Source organism: Sander vitreus, chromosome 7, assembly GCF_031162955.1.
Source record: "Sander vitreus isolate 19-12246 chromosome 7, sanVit1, whole genome shotgun sequence".
In the NCBI taxonomy this organism is placed as follows: domain Eukaryota; kingdom Metazoa; phylum Chordata; class Actinopteri; order Perciformes; family Percidae; genus Sander; species Sander vitreus.
The window spans coordinates 13,612,074-13,632,055 of record NC_135861.1 but is presented as its reverse complement, the minus strand read 5'-3'; the positions used below and the strand labels follow the sequence as shown (position 1 = coordinate 13,632,055).

At 40.1% G+C, this 19,982-nt stretch overlaps 2 protein-coding genes across 2 annotated transcripts in view; one reads left to right on the top strand and one right to left on the bottom strand.

Annotated features, from left to right (window-relative positions):
* cntn3a.1 (contactin 3a, tandem duplicate 1) overlaps nt 1-12,393 on the top strand; it is a 79,456-nt gene extending 67,063 nt beyond the window's left edge. Inside the window, exons 14-23 of the mRNA XM_078254732.1 lie at nt 1,885-2,002; nt 2,866-3,024; nt 3,225-3,374; nt 4,704-4,774; nt 5,206-5,440; nt 7,601-7,716; nt 7,995-8,181; nt 9,118-9,230; nt 10,116-10,284; nt 10,979-12,393. Coding sequence (XP_078110858.1) covers nt 1,885-2,002; nt 2,866-3,024; nt 3,225-3,374; nt 4,704-4,774; nt 5,206-5,440; nt 7,601-7,716; nt 7,995-8,181; nt 9,118-9,230; nt 10,116-10,284; nt 10,979-11,070 — 1,410 coding nt within the window. The 3' untranslated portion in view covers nt 11,071-12,393. The remainder of the gene's footprint in view (nt 1-1,884; nt 2,003-2,865; nt 3,025-3,224; nt 3,375-4,703; nt 4,775-5,205; nt 5,441-7,600; nt 7,717-7,994; nt 8,182-9,117; nt 9,231-10,115; nt 10,285-10,978) is intronic.
* Nucleotides 12,394-14,018: 1,625 nt separating this feature from the next.
* Nucleotides 14,019-19,982, bottom strand: part of LOC144520195 (band 4.1-like protein 1) — a 30,319-nt gene continuing 24,355 nt past the window's right edge. The window contains exons 18-23 of the mRNA XM_078253864.1: nt 18,362-18,583; nt 18,201-18,260; nt 17,877-17,966; nt 17,629-17,709; nt 16,902-17,018; nt 14,019-14,153 (exon numbers count right to left, since the gene is read on the bottom strand). Coding sequence (XP_078109990.1) covers nt 14,019-14,153; nt 16,902-17,018; nt 17,629-17,709; nt 17,877-17,966; nt 18,201-18,260; nt 18,362-18,583 — 705 coding nt within the window. The remainder of the gene's footprint in view (nt 14,154-16,901; nt 17,019-17,628; nt 17,710-17,876; nt 17,967-18,200; nt 18,261-18,361; nt 18,584-19,982) is intronic.

Below are 19,982 nucleotides of genomic sequence, written 5' to 3'. Positions count from 1 at the left end.
TGTTGTCTGACTTAATCAATGTTATGTCATTGATGCTGCTCTGTTCTGTACCCTATGGGGATCCTGCACTGCTGCTCTCCCCGCTTAAGGCTTTCCATACATGCACATGGAAGGGCAGGGAGGTGTGCCCAGAACAGAGCCATACCGCCAAATACAAATTGCAGATGAATGAATCTAGTTTGACAAAATGGTCCTGACTGAACTCCTTTATTGACAAAAGTAGAAACCAAGGATTTCATTATGCACTGCTCAGCCATGCATTACATTTGATCATACAACACCAAATAATAATAAGTATAATAAGTAGCTGCTTGAAGATTGCTGTACTGCTCCCCTAAATGTAAGAATCCCAGTTTGATTTTGACTTTTTTGACCCTTTTTTTTCATATTAGGATATATAATATTTTATGTTAGGATATCTGTAACAAAGAGATGAAATATGCCTCTTCGATCCAACACTGAAGTATCGGTTGTATCAGTTTTAAGTAGCAGAGTGAGTCATACCTTAATACCTTGTAATATTATACCTTGAGTAAATATCAACTAACAAGCTCATTGAGCACTGCATTACGGCTCAAAATGGAAACAAATTTGGCAAAATTATATATTACTGTAACAGTTGCAGCAACATCATTTAAATCTGCTGGTAGAGAATATACTGTGTCCTGCAAGTGTCGAACAATATGAAAACTGTATGCCTCTGGCAATGTTAACACATCCTGTTTTGTTGGGTTTATAACATTTTGCAACTCCAAATAGAGACATGCTCCTTACATGTTGTACGGCTAATTGTTACTGCCAGAGCATCAGGAACACTACTGCAAAGGCTGTGATTTAAAAAATTATGGGACACATGGTGTCTGTCCAGAAAGAAATTTCCATCTGGATTTGAAAGACATTTTAAGCACACGGTATAGAAGAAACTGAAATATACTTTCCAATGGGAATAAGATGCTGAATATGTTTGGTCTGATATACGCTTAAATTACTTCAGATGAAAGGGAGGCGAAAAGGCTGACTGAGAGATGCATTGGTAAACCCCAGTGAAACACAGTCAGCATTTTCAGTATTGCGTATGAATATGTATAACCAGAATGTTACTGTACATCATTGTATTTTGCTCAGTTTTTTCATGTAACCCAACACCCCGTAAATCATGACAAGTCATCTTTAACATAAAGCAATTGCACTGCCTTGTAGATACAGACGTGACCTGCAATGGACAGAGAATGTGGTTTACCTTTTTATTCCGTCTTAAAGCCACATGATATATCATTACTGTTTTTTGCAGGACTTCTTACAGTCTTATTTGATTTAATAAGCAATCTTGGAGGTTATTTTTTATGCTGTATATAAAATGTGGCAAAGTGAGAGATCTGTGACCCATTTTATCCCCAGTTATATTATTTAATTGATGGCAGAGAGTTTCAAATAGTGAATGACTTGCAGCAATTTTTTTTATCTCTGTAAAATGTCTGTGATTATACATCAAAGTAATTATCCAGTCTCATGCTACTTCATAGTCCCTTACTTTCATAGATAAGACATCAACTTAACATTATCTCTAACTTGAAAAACTTCAAAGCTAATAATGCATTTGGCACTGAAATGGTTCAGAATCAGAGGGAATAAAAGGGATAGAGCTGAAAGAAGCTTTTTAATTCCACACAAAGAGCTGTCCTCATAAGTGATCACGAAAAAGCTTTTCATTTATTTGGTGCATCCCTGGACTTTCTCTTCCATTATGTAATACACTAAAATGCTAAAATAAATCACTGTGACATTGCACTTCTTTCTGCAGTCCTTTTAAATTAATTCATTATACAACATTTAACTGTATTTTACTCTTTTTGTCATCTTTTTTCCTAACTTGTGCACTGACAGCGCTCAGCTGGAGACATCATGATCCGGAACATTCAACTGAGGCATGCTGGGAAATATACGTGTGCCGTTCAGACCAAGGTGGACAGTGTGTCTATTGCCACTGATGTGGTAGTCAGAGGTAAGGATGTGCCTCAAACTCCATGTAAAAAAAGAATCAAACCTTGAACTCAGATTTGTTGTTTTGCATGAAGAAATTATGGCGCAGCCGCAGTGTGTGTACACATTGCCACTGTAACTACATTTAGCAAAGCTATTTTACTACAAACCCTCTACTCGCCAAGAATGTCACTCTCTTTCATAGTAAATGAAAAAATTTACTATAGCTGACCGCATGGCACTAGTCTCCTAGTGAAACAAACAAACTTTCTCATTACCACTCTATCACAAAGTGAATGAAAGAATGTGAACAAAGTTACTAAAGGATATATAATTATAGCACGATATGGCCTGACAATGTACACCATATCCATATAATTCCCATGTTGGAGGCAGTTTGTGGGATGTACAGTAAGATTCCACCTTTACCCTTCCAGTGGTTCCCATTGGTCTACTTTTGACCCCTCACAGGTAACATATGTACAGGTAACATATGTTCAAGAGTTGTGGATTTGTGATTTCCCCTTAAAATATTCTTCGATTGTTTCATTTGTTTAAGTGTTTTAGAATTTGTTATAAGAATTTTCGCAAACAGAAGATTATAATTAGGTATTTTCTTCTTTCCTATTTTGTCTTGTGAAACCCTCTGAACCACTGCTGTAGGGCATGTTATGATCTTTTTTATTTCCTAAATTAGAGTACAATAAACTGCACTTCAGAAAAACATAAAATTGTTGTTGTTGTGTTTGGACTCTCTAATCAGTTTCATCTGTTCTAATTATGGCCCACCCACTCTGTCTCTCCGTTCTTTTGCCTCTTGTCTTTATTAATCTCTACAGTATATATCATCCTGTGTGAGTGAACTGTGACTAATTATCCTTCCAGGTCCCCCAGGCCCCCCTGTGGACTGTCAGGTGACTGATATGACAGAGACCACTGCTTCTCTGTCCTGGGGTCCCGGGATGGACAACCACAGCCCCATCCTCAGCTACACCATCCAGGCCAGAACGCCCTTCTCTCTCGGGTGGCAAGCTGTAACCACCGGTAGGCTGGTTTCATCTCACAGTCTGAGTATAGGTCGTATGAATGTGTTAGTAGATAAAAGAGTGAGGGAGCGGGGCTGGTATCCTTTTCAAGCACCACACTTGAAGGGGACAGTAAATAACACATCACCAGCTTGGCTAACATTCAGTGGCTCATCTTGCAGGGTTTTGATGAAATGTTATTTCTGTGGTGTCTCTCAGTTCTAGAGCTGCTCAGGGGAAAGCAGCTGTCATCCACTGTCATTGACTTGAGTCCCTGGGTGGAGTACGAGTTCAGAGTCCTGGCAACCAACAGCATAGGAACAGGAGAGCCCAGCAAACCTTCCAAAAAGGCCCGCACCAAAGAAATGCGTATGTATCAGAAGCTCCTGACATTTCCTCTGCTGTCAACAGATACACAATTTGTTTGAAAATTATGCCCATTATTACTGAGAAAGCAATTAGATCCCTTCAAAGAACTGTATTGTACCAGTGAATTTTAGAGAATTCTCCGCTTTCCTCAGGGCACACAACACATGAACGGATGAAATACACAATAAATATGTTGATCCCTGGTAGCTTCAGTCAGACTGTGCGTGCGTGTGTTTGTGTGTGTGTGTGTGTGTGTGTGTGTGTGTGTGTGTGTGTGTGTGCAGAGAAGGAAAAACAAGTCCCCAAAATGGCAGTGGCATAGAAAATACATAAATAAATACAGTATCTTTGGATTTAGAACCAACATCAACTCAAATCTAGTCAAAGGAGTGGATTAAAAAAAGATTTAAATTAAAATCACCCACCTCAAATGTGTGTATAAGTAACCATACATATAGAGTTTTTATACATAACTGCAGGTACATGCACCTACATAGATCAGATATACACACACATGCATTATTACACATACAATAAACATTTATATGGATAAACATAAAATCATCAAGCAATATATTGTTTAAGAATGACCAACCCATAAAAAGACCCTCTAACTGAGTGCAGGACAGTACTTTATGGCTTCTCAGGTGTTTTGATTTGAAGTCCTATCCACTGTGCTGCACATTGAAATGCGAATTCCACCGATTCTATACATCAAAGTTAAGGTTTTGTGGAGTACTACTGCACATGTGCATTGTATAAAGCCTTTTGTGGGTCCAAAGGAAGCTGTGCAAAATCTTATAAATTGCCTCAAGTGATGTCACTTGGCAGCGTTGGTTGGTGCTGAAGACTAGAAGTTTGAATAGGAAAAAAATATGTAGGTGGAGTTAGAAATATGTGAGCTTACCAGACATCTGTAGCCCGCTCCTCATCTCTGTGTGAGGCTAGCGGCTTGAGGTTAGATTAGCTTCTAGTACACACCTGAATTTCTGACCGAACTGTCTGCATTCGTGTTGCATTGTGGTTAATGTAGGTGCCAGGTTTTGACAAGGAAGAAGACTGCATGGAATAAAATAGACCTTTGTCCATGGTGAGTCTGACAGTGTTAGATCAGTGCCATGTTAAATAGGTGGAGTACTCTTTAAAGTATACATTTACGTAAGAAAGGTCTAACTCTTCAAAAAAGGTTGGACATGTTCAGTACTTCTATCTCTTGTAATGTAATGGTGAGCAACAAAATACTCCATATTGTCAATTCCAATTGCAGATACTTCATTAAATTTAATTAAAACAAGCTGGTATTTATAACTTCTGTGGTTGATCTGTTAGTTCCCAGGGTTACTCCGGCCAGAGTGAACGGTGGTGGTGGAGGACGTTCAGAGCTGGTCATCACGTGGGAGGTAAATTTGTATTTACATACATAATGTTTTTGTTTGAGTGAATTGATGTGAATGTATTTTTATTCATGTGCTACATTCAAACGCACAATTGAAATACATTTTAATTAAAAACACACACACAATTGACATATAAATGTATTATATAAACCTGTTTGTAATTTCCAACTTCACAATTTATTTTTATGTGAAATTGAAACACAGTATAAAGAATGACTACAGCTCTTTTTGGATAGTTCTATTTTATTTCTCCTCAGTATAAAACCACTTAGTCAGACAGAGTGATAAGTTCATGCAAGGCTTGCAAGTACAGTACCACCCTCAGCACTGTTCCTCTTAGGTGCTCTAATCCGAACATAACTGCATTTCTTTTAGGTATTAATATCTTTTAGATCAGTCATCTTGAGTCATCCCTCTGACTCATATCTCCTTAGCCTGTTCCTGAGGAGCTGCAGAGCGGTCCGGGCTTTGGCTACGTGGTGGCTTTCCGCCCACTTGGGGCGCAGGGCTGGATGCAGGCTGCTGTCACGTCCCCGGATGCCTCTAGATATGTCTTCAAGAATGAGAGCATCCCTCCCTTCTCTCCTTACCAAGTCAAAGTGGGGGTTTACAACAACAGAGGAGAAGGCCCTTTTAGTCCAGTGACCACCATCTACTCAGCAGAGGAAGGTGTGTACTATTATAACTATACAGCGAAGCATGTGTTGGGAATGTCCAACACTTGCACTGTGCCAGTGATTACCTATGAAATTAAGTCTTATTTTTATCTCTTTTTTTCATGATTGCAGTTTTTTTTAAACACCCAGTGCCGCAATGTCATGCATGAACAAGTGGACCAACAAGCACACACTTGTCATTTTCAAATAACTGTCATTGAAAGTGGACACTGGGAAGTGGATTGAGTCTAAAATCCTGTTTCCAAACACCTTGAAAGGCTGAGAAATATGAAGGATATATTTATTCATAATTCAAATTTAAAGTCCAAAGAGAAAACGAAGCGAGATCAAATAAAAAATAAATTAAAAAAATTGTTGGCTGCTGCTACTACGGCAAACTCCCGATCTAGATTCTAGAATCGATTGCTTTTTTTTTTTTTTTCGTCTGCTATTTCACCACTAAATTCACTTCTGAGACTTTTTTATGCGAGAAATCAACTGTGTAGAGTTTGAATATGGGCAGTTTTACAAAAATTGATGGCCAATTGCACATTTGCTCCGATGTTGTCGGACTTGAGAAGCTCCAATCTAAAGTGACAGCCAGCTGGTGGCGGCCGGGATCGCTCGCTTGCCGGCCGGCCAGTGATGCTCACAGACCCCGCTGTCAGCTGGAAGTCTCTCAATAGAATCATGGACAAGTTTATTTCCTGAAATATGGCTCGTTTTCCGTTTGAACACATTGTCATCAACATTACCATGGTTTAAATGACCCATTTTACAAATTTGGATATCGTTTCAAAATCGGAAATCAAATGAACGAAAAAGTACACGGGCCCAATTACAGTAACTACATGAAAACATGAAAACTTCACTGTTGTTGCATGAAATGTGTTTAACCTACATCATCAGTTTCTATCATCTAATGTGAAACAAGAGGCTATATCAGCTTCGCTACCAGGTTGGCTTGATGTCAAGCCCTGCCTTCCCGCAGGCTGCAGCGAGATGCTCCTTAACTCAGTGTGCTTCCCAGCCGTCACCTCCCCCTACTGTCCATAAGGTGCCTCTGCACCCCTTTTGTTTCAGACCCTCCCAACAGCCTTTGGGCCACGCCTCCTCATTTACATACGCTTTTGACATCTGTCACATCCAAATGGAAAAGCCAAATGTTAAATCTAAATGGAAAAGGTGAATCTTAAAATGTTAAAGGGCAATTGCCAAATGTAAAATTCAAAAGCTAAAATTTCAAATTGAAATTTATAAAGTGCAAAGGCTAAAATAAAAACATTTATTTTTTTCTATTTGAGATTTTAATTTCCATTCCAAAGCTTTTCCATTTCACATTTTGAGTTACATATTTGATGTTTCTCTTTTCTTATTTCCATTGCGATTTTCAATCAATAAAAGATTTAAAAGATTTCAGTTTAAGTATTTATATTTAAGCTTTGCATTTTAAATTTGACTTTTTACATTGCACTTTACAATTTCAAATTATAATTTTACATTTCAACTTTGCTTTTTCAGTTTCCTTTTTTTTTCTTTTTTTTTTTTTCTTTTATTCAATTATGGCATGATTTTTCTCTTTGGAATTTTAATTATGAATAAATATATCCTCCATAGAGAAAACAATGACCGACGTGGTCGTACATGAAAGCAAAACATTTCTGCCAAGAATGAAACAATTTGGGTTATTTCTCATTGTTTTTTTGTCTTTCTGAGCTCTTCTCACTGGTTTGCATGGGCTGGGCTCAGATGGAATAAGATGAATTTGGCAAAGCAATTTGGTGACAATTGTTGGGTTGTTTGCTGCTGTTGAGACAGCACTGATCAAACCACACCCACCCAATCTGATGAGGTGGATCAGATGAGTTTGTGACTGGTTAACTCTTAATGATAACAAAGGATGCTTTTTTTTCTGAACCAAAATTTAAGTTGTTGCACATTTATTCTTGAATATTTAATGTAACAGAGAAATAGTTCAGATTTGGCCACAAGTTTTCAGGGGCTGTAACTTTGTATTCAATGGACTATCCAGGACTTAATGTTGGAGCACTCACTCCTCCTCACACAGTTATATGGATAGATTGAATGTAGCTACAGTAGATTTGATAACTCATTCGGTAGACGTGGGTGTAGTGAATCTGTTACTCCCTCCTGACTATCCTGTGTGCTTCAGAGCCCAGCAGAGCTCCAGGGAAGCTGAGGGCAAAGAGTGTGTCAGCGTCCGAGGTAGAGGTCACCTGGAAGCCGCTGGCCTGGAGCAACAATCGCAGACGCATCCTGGGCTATGAGGTCAAACCAACACATTCCCACACAATAGGAGTCATACAAATGTAGTGGACAGTGCCAACAGCTAGTGCTATTATATCTTGGATAACAATGTGATGACATTTTTGTATTAGTGTCTATATAATTATTCATTCATGAAGCAAACTGGCAGTGTATGATGAGCATGATGAAGCCCTCCAGAATTCATGCCCACAATAGTGCAGTTACAGATGGAAGTATTAAGTCACAAATCAGATGCAAGCTTATAAAGTATAATCTGTGTATTTGTTTTGTGGTTGTAGTTGCAGTACTGGAGTGAGCGGACTAAACAGGACACAGCCAGTGTGATCAGGACAGTAGGGAATAAAACGTCAGTACTCATCAGGGATCTGGAGGGCAGAAGCACCTATCACATGTCCCTGCGGGCCTATAACAGTGCTGGAGTAGGTCCACAGAGCATCATAGTCAATGTCACAACCAAGAAACCACGTAAGGACTGTGTCTTTTTTTGTGCATGCTTTTCCTTTGTTGTTTTTCCCTCTGGCTAATGGTGCGTGGTCATTTGATATGTATTTAATTTCAGCAATAATGTTTCAACAATTAGAGTGAAAGTAGGGAATATTCACTACACAAGTGCACCTTAAAGGTACCATGTGGAGGATTCTTGTTTATTCCCCATAGCTAGAACTCCCGAGGTTCAACTCCCAGCCAGGGGACCCTTGTCATATGCCCCTCTCAATCCCCACATTTGGAGTCTTACTAACATGGATAGTGTGAAATTGAGGGACATCAAGTAGCACATGATAGACATGGCAAATCTTTGATGTAAATTGCAGTTTAATTTACGGTCGCACTGTGCGATTTAACATGCAGGTCTTGCTGGAAAATGATGAGATGTTTCCTGCTGAGAGATTTCCCATAAACGTTAGTTAAATCCTCTTTGTATTGTTTCACTCTTTTCTTCCTATACGTCACCTGCGTGTCAATGAGCGTATACAGTACATGTGCGTCCTTGTGTTCGTGCTTGCAGAGCATGAGATTTAAACAAAACAGGCCCACTCATCAAAACAGTTCTCCATGGAGCCACTAGTGTTTAAAAATGTCACAGGGATCTGACAGATGAGCAACACCTTATGTTCTTATATGCTAATAATGTATATTATTTTCACAGTTTTAATATATGTTACACACTCACGTGTCTTCTTCACACTCCCCAACCACCCCCTCACCAACAGCTGTACACTCACTCTTACACACATATTCCTAGAGTCTCTGCTCACTCCTAACAGTGGGATGATAAACTGATAATGAGAAATCTCCTTCATGCTGAGTTGGTTCTTGACTTTACTGTTGATTGACTGTATGGCTTGTTGTTTTTCTCCCTCCTCTTCTTCTCCTTCTCCCACTCTCCTCGTCCTCCTCCAGCACCCAGTCAAGCCCCAGTCAAAATCATGTGGAACACTTCCAACTCCAAGGTCATCCTGAGGTGGGACCAAGTGCACGCTCTGGAGAATGAGTCAGAAGTCACAGGATATAAGGTAAGGAGTGGAGTTGTTCACCTCTCCACTAGAAAGTGCTTAAACTAGACTGGCAAGAGCTCTGACGAGTGAATGTTTTTATAGATTGTAACATAACAGAGAATGTTTTCTCCATTTACTCCATATACGTTCACTGTTGGGTTTTATTTATGAGTACACTGATTTTGCTAACTAAGTAAGGAAGCATCTAAACTTCTCACAGTAGAGTTACTGCATGGCAGCCAGCCATGTTCTAACTATTTCACACTAAAGTAATGAAGGTGTGATGTGTATTTATTTAATATTAAATTCTCCACAAATTGCCTACTCTCCTTAAAATATAAAATAACAATCTGCTGATCACCACAACACATGCATCCCATTATCTTCAGCTACATAATTTCAGCCACAGACGGAAAGCGAAAACCTTTCTGATTGTTTCTCAAGAGCGGGGTCATTGTAGGACATGTATACCTGTTACCAGAAGATTGATTGTCATCTTCCCAGATTGTGGCCTTTGACTTGTCATTGCAGCATCATATGCATAATACATATTTTAATGATATTGCATTTCAGGTTATGAATCCTTCTGTTGTGCCATTTGGCTTATCAATCTAAAAAATAAAGGTCAGCCATTCATTTGCAGCCTCCTACGTCTACATTCCCCTTATCTGTGCTGCACCCTCTCCTCTGGTCCATCACAGCCACGTGCAGATATTTACAGTAAGATTCATCCTTGTTCGTTTCAGAGGCAACGCATTGCATCTCACACAGCTGTCTGAAAGAAACACCAACTACAACTCAGATTGTCTTGTCAATGCATCAACAAGGACACCTTGAAACCACTCATACTGATGCATTGAATCTGGAGTGGCTTTATCATCTTTACCTCTCTGCTTCCTGCAGGTGATGTACAGCCAGGACAAAAACAGCCATCCCAGTGTGGTGGAGACCAACACCACCTCCTTAGAGTTGTCTCTGCCGGTCAACCAGGACTACGTTATCCAGATTAAACCCTTCAGTGAGGGAGGGGAAGGCAGCAGCAGCCGCCAGATTACCATCCCCAAGATAGCAGGTGGGACAGAAAATGATGTCTGTATCTGTTTGTGATACGCCACTGCAAAAACAGATGCATTCAGTTGAGCCAGTTTTGAGTCACATGCAAATCTATCAACCCATTCACTGGTGATTTTAGCATATGAGGACTTATTTTGTTTTCACTCCTCCTCAACTTCTTTTGTCTACCTTTCCCCAAATTGAAAGACCAATGTGTGAGTGTAAAACTATGCACTGTAAACACAACATGTTCTATGGCTGCATTGCATTATGGTCTTTTCAGGCTGATAAATTGGTATCTCTATGAGGTATTCTTTCCCCATTAAATGTTGGTGCAAAATGGTGAGTCTTCATATAAGCCTTTTCTCTTTGAAGCTAATAAACATTGTGTTTACAGTTGTTTTAGCCGTATAAATACAGTCTCTCATCCACCGACTGAGAAATATCTATCATTAAACAATAAAATGGGCTCAGGCATGCAAAGAATATTGGCAGTTGCTGGTTCTTTAAAAGTGTATTTTTCCTTTCCACCCAACGTCTACAGTCTAGTTCTTTGAAAGACATAATTGAGCACAGCGTACCAGTGCCATCTAGTGACATAGTTGTGTACTTACACCACACTGTAGTTTTTTGTACTGAATGCATTTTATTATTGGCTGTATGTTTTTTTTCTGCCATAATTAACATTAATTTGATTTGTTTGTGTATTTCAGGTTTCATAGCCACGGGAGCAGCCCGAGAGTCTTCTGCATTTCCCTTGGTCAACCTCGCAGCGTTAATCCTCACAGCCAGGACTGTACTATGACAAACATCTGCATCAACTAGGCGCTACAGCTGCTTATTAAGAGGAGAAACAGCTGGTCAGAGACAACAAGAGACTGACAGCTGCATTTCCACTTGCTCCCTCCCCTACTGTGTCTTTTCTCTGTCTTTGTGAGGAAATTTTTTTCCCTCCACCTTTTAAAGGGAATTGAAAGGAACTGGCTTTTTCAGTAGTTGCTTTTCTGGAAGTGAAAGGACACCGTGACTCGACTGCAGTCTCTTGGAAGATGTTTCTTTCTTTGCTCCCTTCTGATCAGTGGATATTCTTATATGGTTTTAAGCTTGAAGGCCCAGTGGTTTGTGATGCACAATGTTTTTTTCTGTGGGACCGTGCAGGTTCAGTTAAACGGATATTGTATGTACCTCTGGACTTTTCTTGGATGCTGGGATTAGAACTGGGGATGGAGGAGACCATACATAGCTCATTATAATGTGAGTGAAGTTATATTTTAATTCGGTTTAAGACAAGAAAAGTTTTTTCCCTCTTCTCTTTGGGAAACTTGCTGCACTGTCTAAGAAGAAAAACCAACTGTTACTTATCCCTGCCAAAACCAGGGAGCTAAGCCTCATTGCTTGATGACAAACCAACCATTTGGGACCTTTGTAACTTTGCCTGGATTTTATTCATGCTTTTACGTTACAACATTACATCAAAACCTCAAGAGTTGCCATGAAAATGACTTTAACCAAAGGTATTGAGCCAACAAGGTTCAGTTCCACCTGTTGTATCATTGTGAAAAAATGCAGTGTGTACACCCTCTATATGGCTTCCGTTGTAAACAGCAGACTTGTGTTGATTAATTGATGTCTTACCTTCCTCCCTCACCCATGATAAGTGTGTAACAAAGGCACGCTGAGCCACATTGTTGTACACTGTATGTATGAAATCCTCAGGTCCCAATTGAGCCTTAAGTCTTATGATTATTATCCATGTTGTTATTATTCAAGAGTTTTATTTATTTTCCTCCTCTGTTTAGCCACATTTTATTTTGGCTCACTCATACTGTAATTTATGAATAACTGACCTTACTGTACGCTGTATGTTGAGATTCTTCACTTTTGTTACTTTTTAGATCATATTTTTGGGGCGTTTTGGGCTCAGAAACATGCCTTTCTCCTATGTCTTTCATAATGAGCATTGTAATACAGTACAAGTGGCAGTAATTACTGACTTTTCTATCATAGCTTATTACAAAGTAGGGATGGTATTTTACTGTCAGCTGCTGTTTGGCATGAGATTGGTCAGTGTACGTACCTACGTTGCTTAGGATGTCTGAATGGATCAACCTGCTTTTAATAAACATAATGCCATTTTCCTCATTTATTTTTTTGATGTCACAAGAGGCCAAAAAAGCCAGAAAGGCCATGCCTCATCAGGCCATGCTATTTGATGTAAAGCTCTTATGGTCTGACTAGGACATAGTAAGTAGACATAAGATAATAAACTCACAGTTTCATTAATTTGACATAAAGGTCACACTTTAAAAAGGGGTTGCAGTTAAAGCAGAAAATTAACATGAAACTCACATAAACTTTCAGTTTGTATTACTGCACATGAACCTCAGTAACTTAAACTTAAATTACATGGTCTGATTTTGTTTAAATAATTGTGATAATAGGTCAACAAAGTGCAATCTTAACAAGCAAATAATATTTTTACATGACTCTACATGTGGAAGATATTGTTAAAGCATTCACAGTTTGGGGTGCAAAAACTAGAAAATTTGAAACGTTGCAGCACTGACTTTAACCAAATATATCCTATATATATGTAGCTGTATATTTCAGACCTGTGTTTCAGCCCATTTCTCTTCACAATAACGGATTCAATCCTTTGTTAAGTATGGGGTTTCTTGGATGAAGCACTCACTTAAGGTCATGCTTCAGTATTCCATTCAATTAAAGATCAGGACTTTACAATTTCAGAATGTAAATTTTAATCTATTCAGGACCTTTGGTTGAATACGTATTCTGCGCTTGGGGTCACTGTCACACTGTGTGTCTCAGCACCTTCAAATCATACGAGCTAGAGAGAGAGAGAGAGAGAGAGAGAGAGAGAGCATTTCTTCTCTGTTCTACCTACATGGATGCTCCCAATCGATATTTTGAAAACATACTCATAAGTGCAATCAATATCTGCACATCTGTACCTGTAAACTGAATTATTTGTTGTATGCTTGAGATTTGTTTGGTGTAGTGATCTTTACACCCACTGCCCTCACAGGGAGGAGAGCATCAATGCCAAGTTTCTTCATGCCTCTGAAAAGTCAGGGTTGTGTTTAACTTGTGGAGAGCAGAAACGTCACAGGGAAAGGACATACAGTAGTATCACCACACTAACTACATTATGTAACTTCCCTTTCATTTAAAATAATATTGTTTGTGTTATTTTTAATACAGATTGTGTAAACATATGTTCTGATTCAAACTTTTTCTCTTAGCTGTGAGATGACCGCAGCATCTTAACTGCGGTTTGCAAACAATTTAAATTCAGCAATACTGTAGGTTAGCAATAACTGCATTAATACACTTGACACCTTTAGTGTATTAATACATTCCTTTTCTTTAACAACCATGAAACCAAATACACTTGGTACAGAAATACCTACAAATATGTGAGAAACTTAAAACCTTATTTTCTACTGCATATTTTTTTTTCATGATTGAAAAATACGGTAGCTGCACTACATTTTGGGGCCTACAGGACAAATATATACCAGCTGTTATAAACCAAACAGATAATGTGAAAGAGATCAAACAGAGAGATTCCCTTTTCATCTTGTTCTCTTTTTCTGTTCTTTATTCATTTTGAAGGACTGCAAGTACAATGTACAGCAAAGACACAGCACCAAGCAATGGAGAGCAGCGGAGCAGAGGAGATGAAGCTGCTGAGGAGGAGGAGGGCTCTGTACAGAGAGGAGCGAGCTAGGTTTAAGTGTCAGCCAGAGGTCGTCCAATCACATGTCGACACCAGGTGCCACAGCCAAATGTCTCCGATGAATCAGTCTGGTACTTGTCAGACTTCCACGGGCTGGCCTTTTCTGGACAGAGGAAGGTAAGTTTGACCTTAAAGGTTGAGCCAAGGGTGATTTGGATCATTTTGCCTCTTAGGGAAGAATGGCGAGAAGGCTTTCAGCTGGGTATGATCAATGTTGTTGCAAAGCTCTCTTCTTTTTGGTAACTGGTGCCCCCTAGTGTACATCAAGCCCATGTCAATTAACAACTTTACATCTTCACAATCCACCAAACGGCACCAAACATACAGTACACGGTATGCATGGCAGCATTGTTTTTTTTTTTTTCACCTTCCAGTTTGATACCCAGATCCATGATTGATCATCACTTTAAAGGATTTGGAACCAAAATATGAAATACAACGGGAATAACACTACACATGTGAACGTTGACAGTAAAAGTTTAGTGTCTGAAAGCCAAAGTTATACCTCAGTAAAACCCTCATAAACCTCACATGACAGTTTTAACATTTTTTTCTCAATTGAATGAATTTGCTGCTGCATGTATTGATTAATATATAAAATGTGACTTTTGCAAGGAGGACAGGTATTTTGCAGGTAAAGTTAAAGACACCATAATTAAAGGTAAACCTTGCCGTGTCAAGTTTATGCATTTGACTTTCTGGCACCTCTGTAATTAAAAGTAGCTTGTTCATACAAATATTTTCATATAAAATCAGAGTTTGTACAATTTGACTGCTACCTTAATGAGCACACTACAGTACATGCCTTTGGCATCCCTCTAACATTCATGTACCAAATCACACAAAACTAAAATTCCAAAGATTCTGCTCCTACTGTATATTTTATTTATAACATTGTACTTTGCTTGAAAGAGTATTGGAAGGGCTGTGATGCATAATACCATTTCTGCAGAGTGTGTTAAAAGATAAAGAGAATGTGTTGTGCAATAAAAAGCTGAATGAAACTGAATGTAGGCATGACAGGCCTACTTCATGTTTCTTTAAGGGGGGATTCAATTAAAAGCAAAGCGATATGCAAAACAAAGATATATAACAGCACCAGTGGCTTGAATGAAATGAAACTGTAGCCACTGTGCTGTCATTGGATCTTGGGATTAACAAAAGGAATGTATGTGTGCTTGATATTTACCACTATTTCTGATAAATACTGCTCATTTCCTGTAAGGAAGCTTAATTTCCTTCTTTTTTTTTTTACTTGTCAGAGCTCAGATTCGACTTCAAATTGTGAATACTTACAAAAGTGAATACAGCCTTTATATCTTGATCATCACGATCCATCCTTCCTATGAGTTAATATTCATATTATTTAATTACAATCTAATAATGCAAGAAATTATCATGCAAACATTATCTCAAATACTAGTTTTACTGATGCAAAAGCCCATTCTGTGACTTGAACAAGGGTGTGAGTCTACTCTTTGTACTGACTACAGAAGTGGTATTATATGCAGCTGAATTCGGAAAGCATATCTAAAGGCTCGGAAAGGAGAGAAACTGGGCTCATTCTGAAACACCAGCATGCTCAGAAACTACATCGCCACCATTTGAATAAATACGACAGGTACACTGTGTGTTAACAGCTCCTAATGTCCAGACACATACACAGACATTCTCTAACAGTCCAATCAAAGTCCATCATGATGCAACAACTGACACATCATGGTCAAATACATTTTACAGAAGTCAAATCTTTCAGGTGAGACAGATAGAGGGAAGTATAGTGATCAGACGAGCTCCGAACACTTGAATGAACACCACCAGAGGACCTTGTTGGCTCTACATGATCCGTTCTACTCAGAGCATCCTCATCAGTCAGTGTGACGGGGGAGGACAAAGCTCATTTGTTCTTTAGACAGGCTATGCAAGAGTGAAAACTAAAAGTAGGATTTGCTCTGCTCTCACTAAACCCTGCTTCACTGGATCCTCTAACAGTACTGGAGCTAGATGTAATGGATTATTTGACTTATTAAGTGTAAGCACACACACAGTTGGTTTTTACAGCAGTTTTTTTTTTTCAACACACACAGCAGGGATCTAATGATTTCTTGTTTTTCAGTACAGCAGCACAGACATGTAAAAGACACTCCTAGGTGCATGACCTTTTTTTTCTTCTATTTTACAAATGATACTTTCTGCATGAGATGGGTACCAACAAGGTATATGGCCTTGGGTTATTCCACAGTGTGAATGAGTGCACAGATTCCCTTTGACCTTTGAGGAATACTTAAGCAAGTGAATTGAATATAGAGGCTTGAGAGGTTTGCAGGGAATTTAGTTGGATTCAGATCATTTCTCTTTAGTTGTTCCAGATGTTTGAAATTCTGGTGGCATATTGTCGACCAATCAAGGACCATGAGTGTTAACGGGATTTTTTTTAAGCCTGCCAAATCACTCTGCTGAACAAGAATGATTTGAAGAGTGAAATGTTTGAATAAAAATTAAATAAAAGGATTTCAAAGGAGTCTTGTTTCAGCTTTGTGTGCATGTGTGTGTGTGTGTGTGTGTGTGTGTGTGTGTGTGTGTGTGTGTGTGTGTGTGTGTGTGTGTGTGTGTGTGTGTGTGCGTGTGTGAATGTGTACAAGAGGCCCCATTTGAGCACCACTGGCAGTAGTCTATCAGTAGGGATGGTGGATGGCAATTTCAGGTCGGGCACTGACACTTTCGGTCCAAAGGGGGGCGATCTTGTCTCAGGAAATCAGGACTGCAGGTAAAGAAAGAAGAGATAGTCAACCCTAAATCCCTTAATCTCAAAGTAAGGGTTGTGAGGCTAAGTCCTGGCCAGATATTATCGTTTGAAGTCAAGATGGCAGCCGTACCTCTGATGCGCCGTGTCGATCCTCAGTGGATGATTCTGTTTCCCTGACAACAACTGCCTTGGTCACCTGCATGTCTGGATGCTGCTGCTTAGCTTCCTGTATTGCAATAGCCAGAGCCTGTGAGGAAAAGAGGGAACTACCAAATAAATCCCAGGAACAAATATAACTTTATTTAATGATTTTAGTTGATTTCTGTGTTTTATGGCTCAAGACTGAATTCCAGTTCCCATTTAATAATATAATAGAATTATAATTACAAGTTGACTCTTTTTTTAAGCTTGCAAATAGAGCTTAATTTTTCAAGCAAAAATAGTATTACAAAAATACAGTACCAAACATTATCTAGTTCCAGCCTCTCAAATGTGATGATTTGCTGCTTTTCTTTGTCATATATCATTGTAATATAAATATTATTATATTATTGATCATTAGATATTGGGTTGCAATGGCTTTTTTTTCACCGTTTTTTTAATTTAATTTTTTACAATTTATACACTAACAATAAATCTAAAAAAAGAATCGCCAGATTATCGATAATGACAGTATTTGTTAGTTGCAGCCCAACTTGCAAATAAAGGATTATTTGGTTTGCATAGCTCATTTATTCTCACAGATCCAACAACTACACTTCCCAAAAACTACAACACCCCAAACTAACAACCAGTAAGTAACATGCACAGCACAGGGTACTTTTGACTTGTTTCATCCACAGTTCATTTCAGCTCACCTGTTCCTGATCGACATCATCGTCTCCTGTGATTATAATCCTCTTCTCGATCCTGGTCTCTGAATATCCTCCTTTCACCGTCTGCAACACACAGTGGCTTTTCTTTTTATAGCCTTCAGAAGTAGAGCCCACATCTAACTGTATTCAGACAGAAGATATGAGCTGCACCTCCTCATGTTGCAAAACCCACTTTATCATAATTATACATGAAATTGTGCGCTTTGTTAGTTCAACTTGAGCTTCTTTACCTTGGTGACGTGAGTGGTTGCCGAGGTAACATTCTCAGTAACGAGGATGGGCGACCCTGACGCCTCTCTTGCAAGACTGCTCATATGCACCTGAGAAAGCAAAACAGCTGGCGGCATTAGCAAATACTGTAAACACACATGTATATGTACAAATCATTACAGATTAGTAGTCATGTTTTTCATATTTTAGGACATCCAGTCGGGCACATATAAATCCACGTCTTTGTGTTTTTTGTACAGTAAGTATGCTTAAACCCAAGAGAGCAGGAAGAAGTGTGCTGCAGGTCAAGTTAAAATTGGAGAGGTTCCTCTGTTTGTACTCACAGGGGAAACACTCTGCCTTGTAGAGTAAGAAACTTCACTCAGGCCAGTGATACCGTGATCCTGAAAAACAGACAAATTATTGTGTGACTTGTAGGTAGTTTACTAGTGAACTTTAGTTCATTTTTTTTTACAATATTTTTTTACTAAAATATGAAACTAACCTGATCTGTGAACTCCACGATGGTGGTGGTAACCTCTGACCCGTTGGGCTGAGTCTCAGTCCTGACATCCGTCTTCCTCACCATCGGTGTGGGCATGACATCACTGGCCTCCCTGCTCAGCGGTGTGACGGCGGAGACGCGACTGGCTTCTCTGTGCGACTGCTCTCTGTCCACTGACGACAACACCGGCACTGACCTCTTTGGTTTTTTGGGCACTACAGGCTTAAGTGAGTAAAAACAAAGACACAAGTTTTAGTTTTTACACATAAAAGACCTAGATTGAATTGATGTAAAGCTCTTTGCTTGCAAAAATGAAGATATGTATGCTTCTGATGCACAAATTAAACAAAAGAGCACACAAAGCGAAAAACAAACATAAGTGACTGTAACGTACTGTAACACGCAGATGGACGATGTGTTTTGAGCTCAGTGCTTAAGAGATATATTTTATATTAGATATCAATAGAATTAAGATAAAAAATCCTATGAAAAATCGAGGAAGGGATGAAGTGACCCTGCCCGGAGGAAGCCCGGGGCCCCCGTCTGGAGCCAGGCCCAGATGGAGGGCTCGTCAGCGAGCGTCTGGTGGCCGGGTTTGCCACGGAGCCCGGTCGGGCACAGCCCGAAAAAGCTACGTGGCGGACATCCCTCCATCCCATGGGCCCACCACCTGTGGGAGGAACCGCTGGGGTCGGGTGCGCTGCCACATGGGTGGCAGTGAAGGTCAGGGGCCTCGACGGACCAGACCCGGGCAGCAGAGGCTGGCTCTGGGGACGTGGAATGTCACCTCTCTGTGGGGGAAGGAGCCGGAACTTGTGCGGGAGGTGGAGCGCTACCGGTTAGATCTGGTGGGGCTTACCTCTACGCACAGTCTTGGTTCTGGAACCATACTCCTGGATAGGGGTTGGACTCTTTTCTTCTCCGGAGTTGCCCAGGGTGTGAGGCGCCGGGCGGGTGTGGGGATACTCACAAGCCCCTCGGCTGAGCGCCGGTACGTTGGAGTTTAACCCGGTGGACGAGAGGGTCGCCTCCCTACGCCTGCGGGTCGTGGGGGGAAAACTCTGACTGTTGTTTGTGCATATGCACCAAACAAGAGTTCGGAGTATTCGGCCTTCTTGGAGACCTTGAGTGGAGTCCTGCATGGGGCTCTAGTCGGGGACTCCATAGTTCTGCTGGGGGACTTCAACGCGCATGTGGGTAATGATGGAGACACATGGAGAGGCGTGATTGGGAGGAATGGCCTCCCTGATCTAAACCAGAGTGGTTGTTTGTTGTTGGACTTCTGTGCTAGTCATGGATTGTCTATAACGAACACCATGTTCGAACATAGGGATGCTCATAAGTGTACTTGGTACCAGAGCACCCTAGGCCAAAGGTCAATGATCGATTTTATAATCGTTTCATCTGATCTGAGGCCATATGTTTTGGACACTCGGGTGAAGAGAGGGGCAGAGCTGTCAACCGATCACCATCTGGTGGTGAGTTGGGTCAGGGGGTGGGGGAAGACTCTGGACAGACCTGGTAAGCCCAAACGGGTAGTGCGGGTAAATTGGGAACGTCTGAGGAGGCCCCTGTCCGACAGACTTTCAACTCACACCTCCGGGCGGAGCTTTTCGTGCAT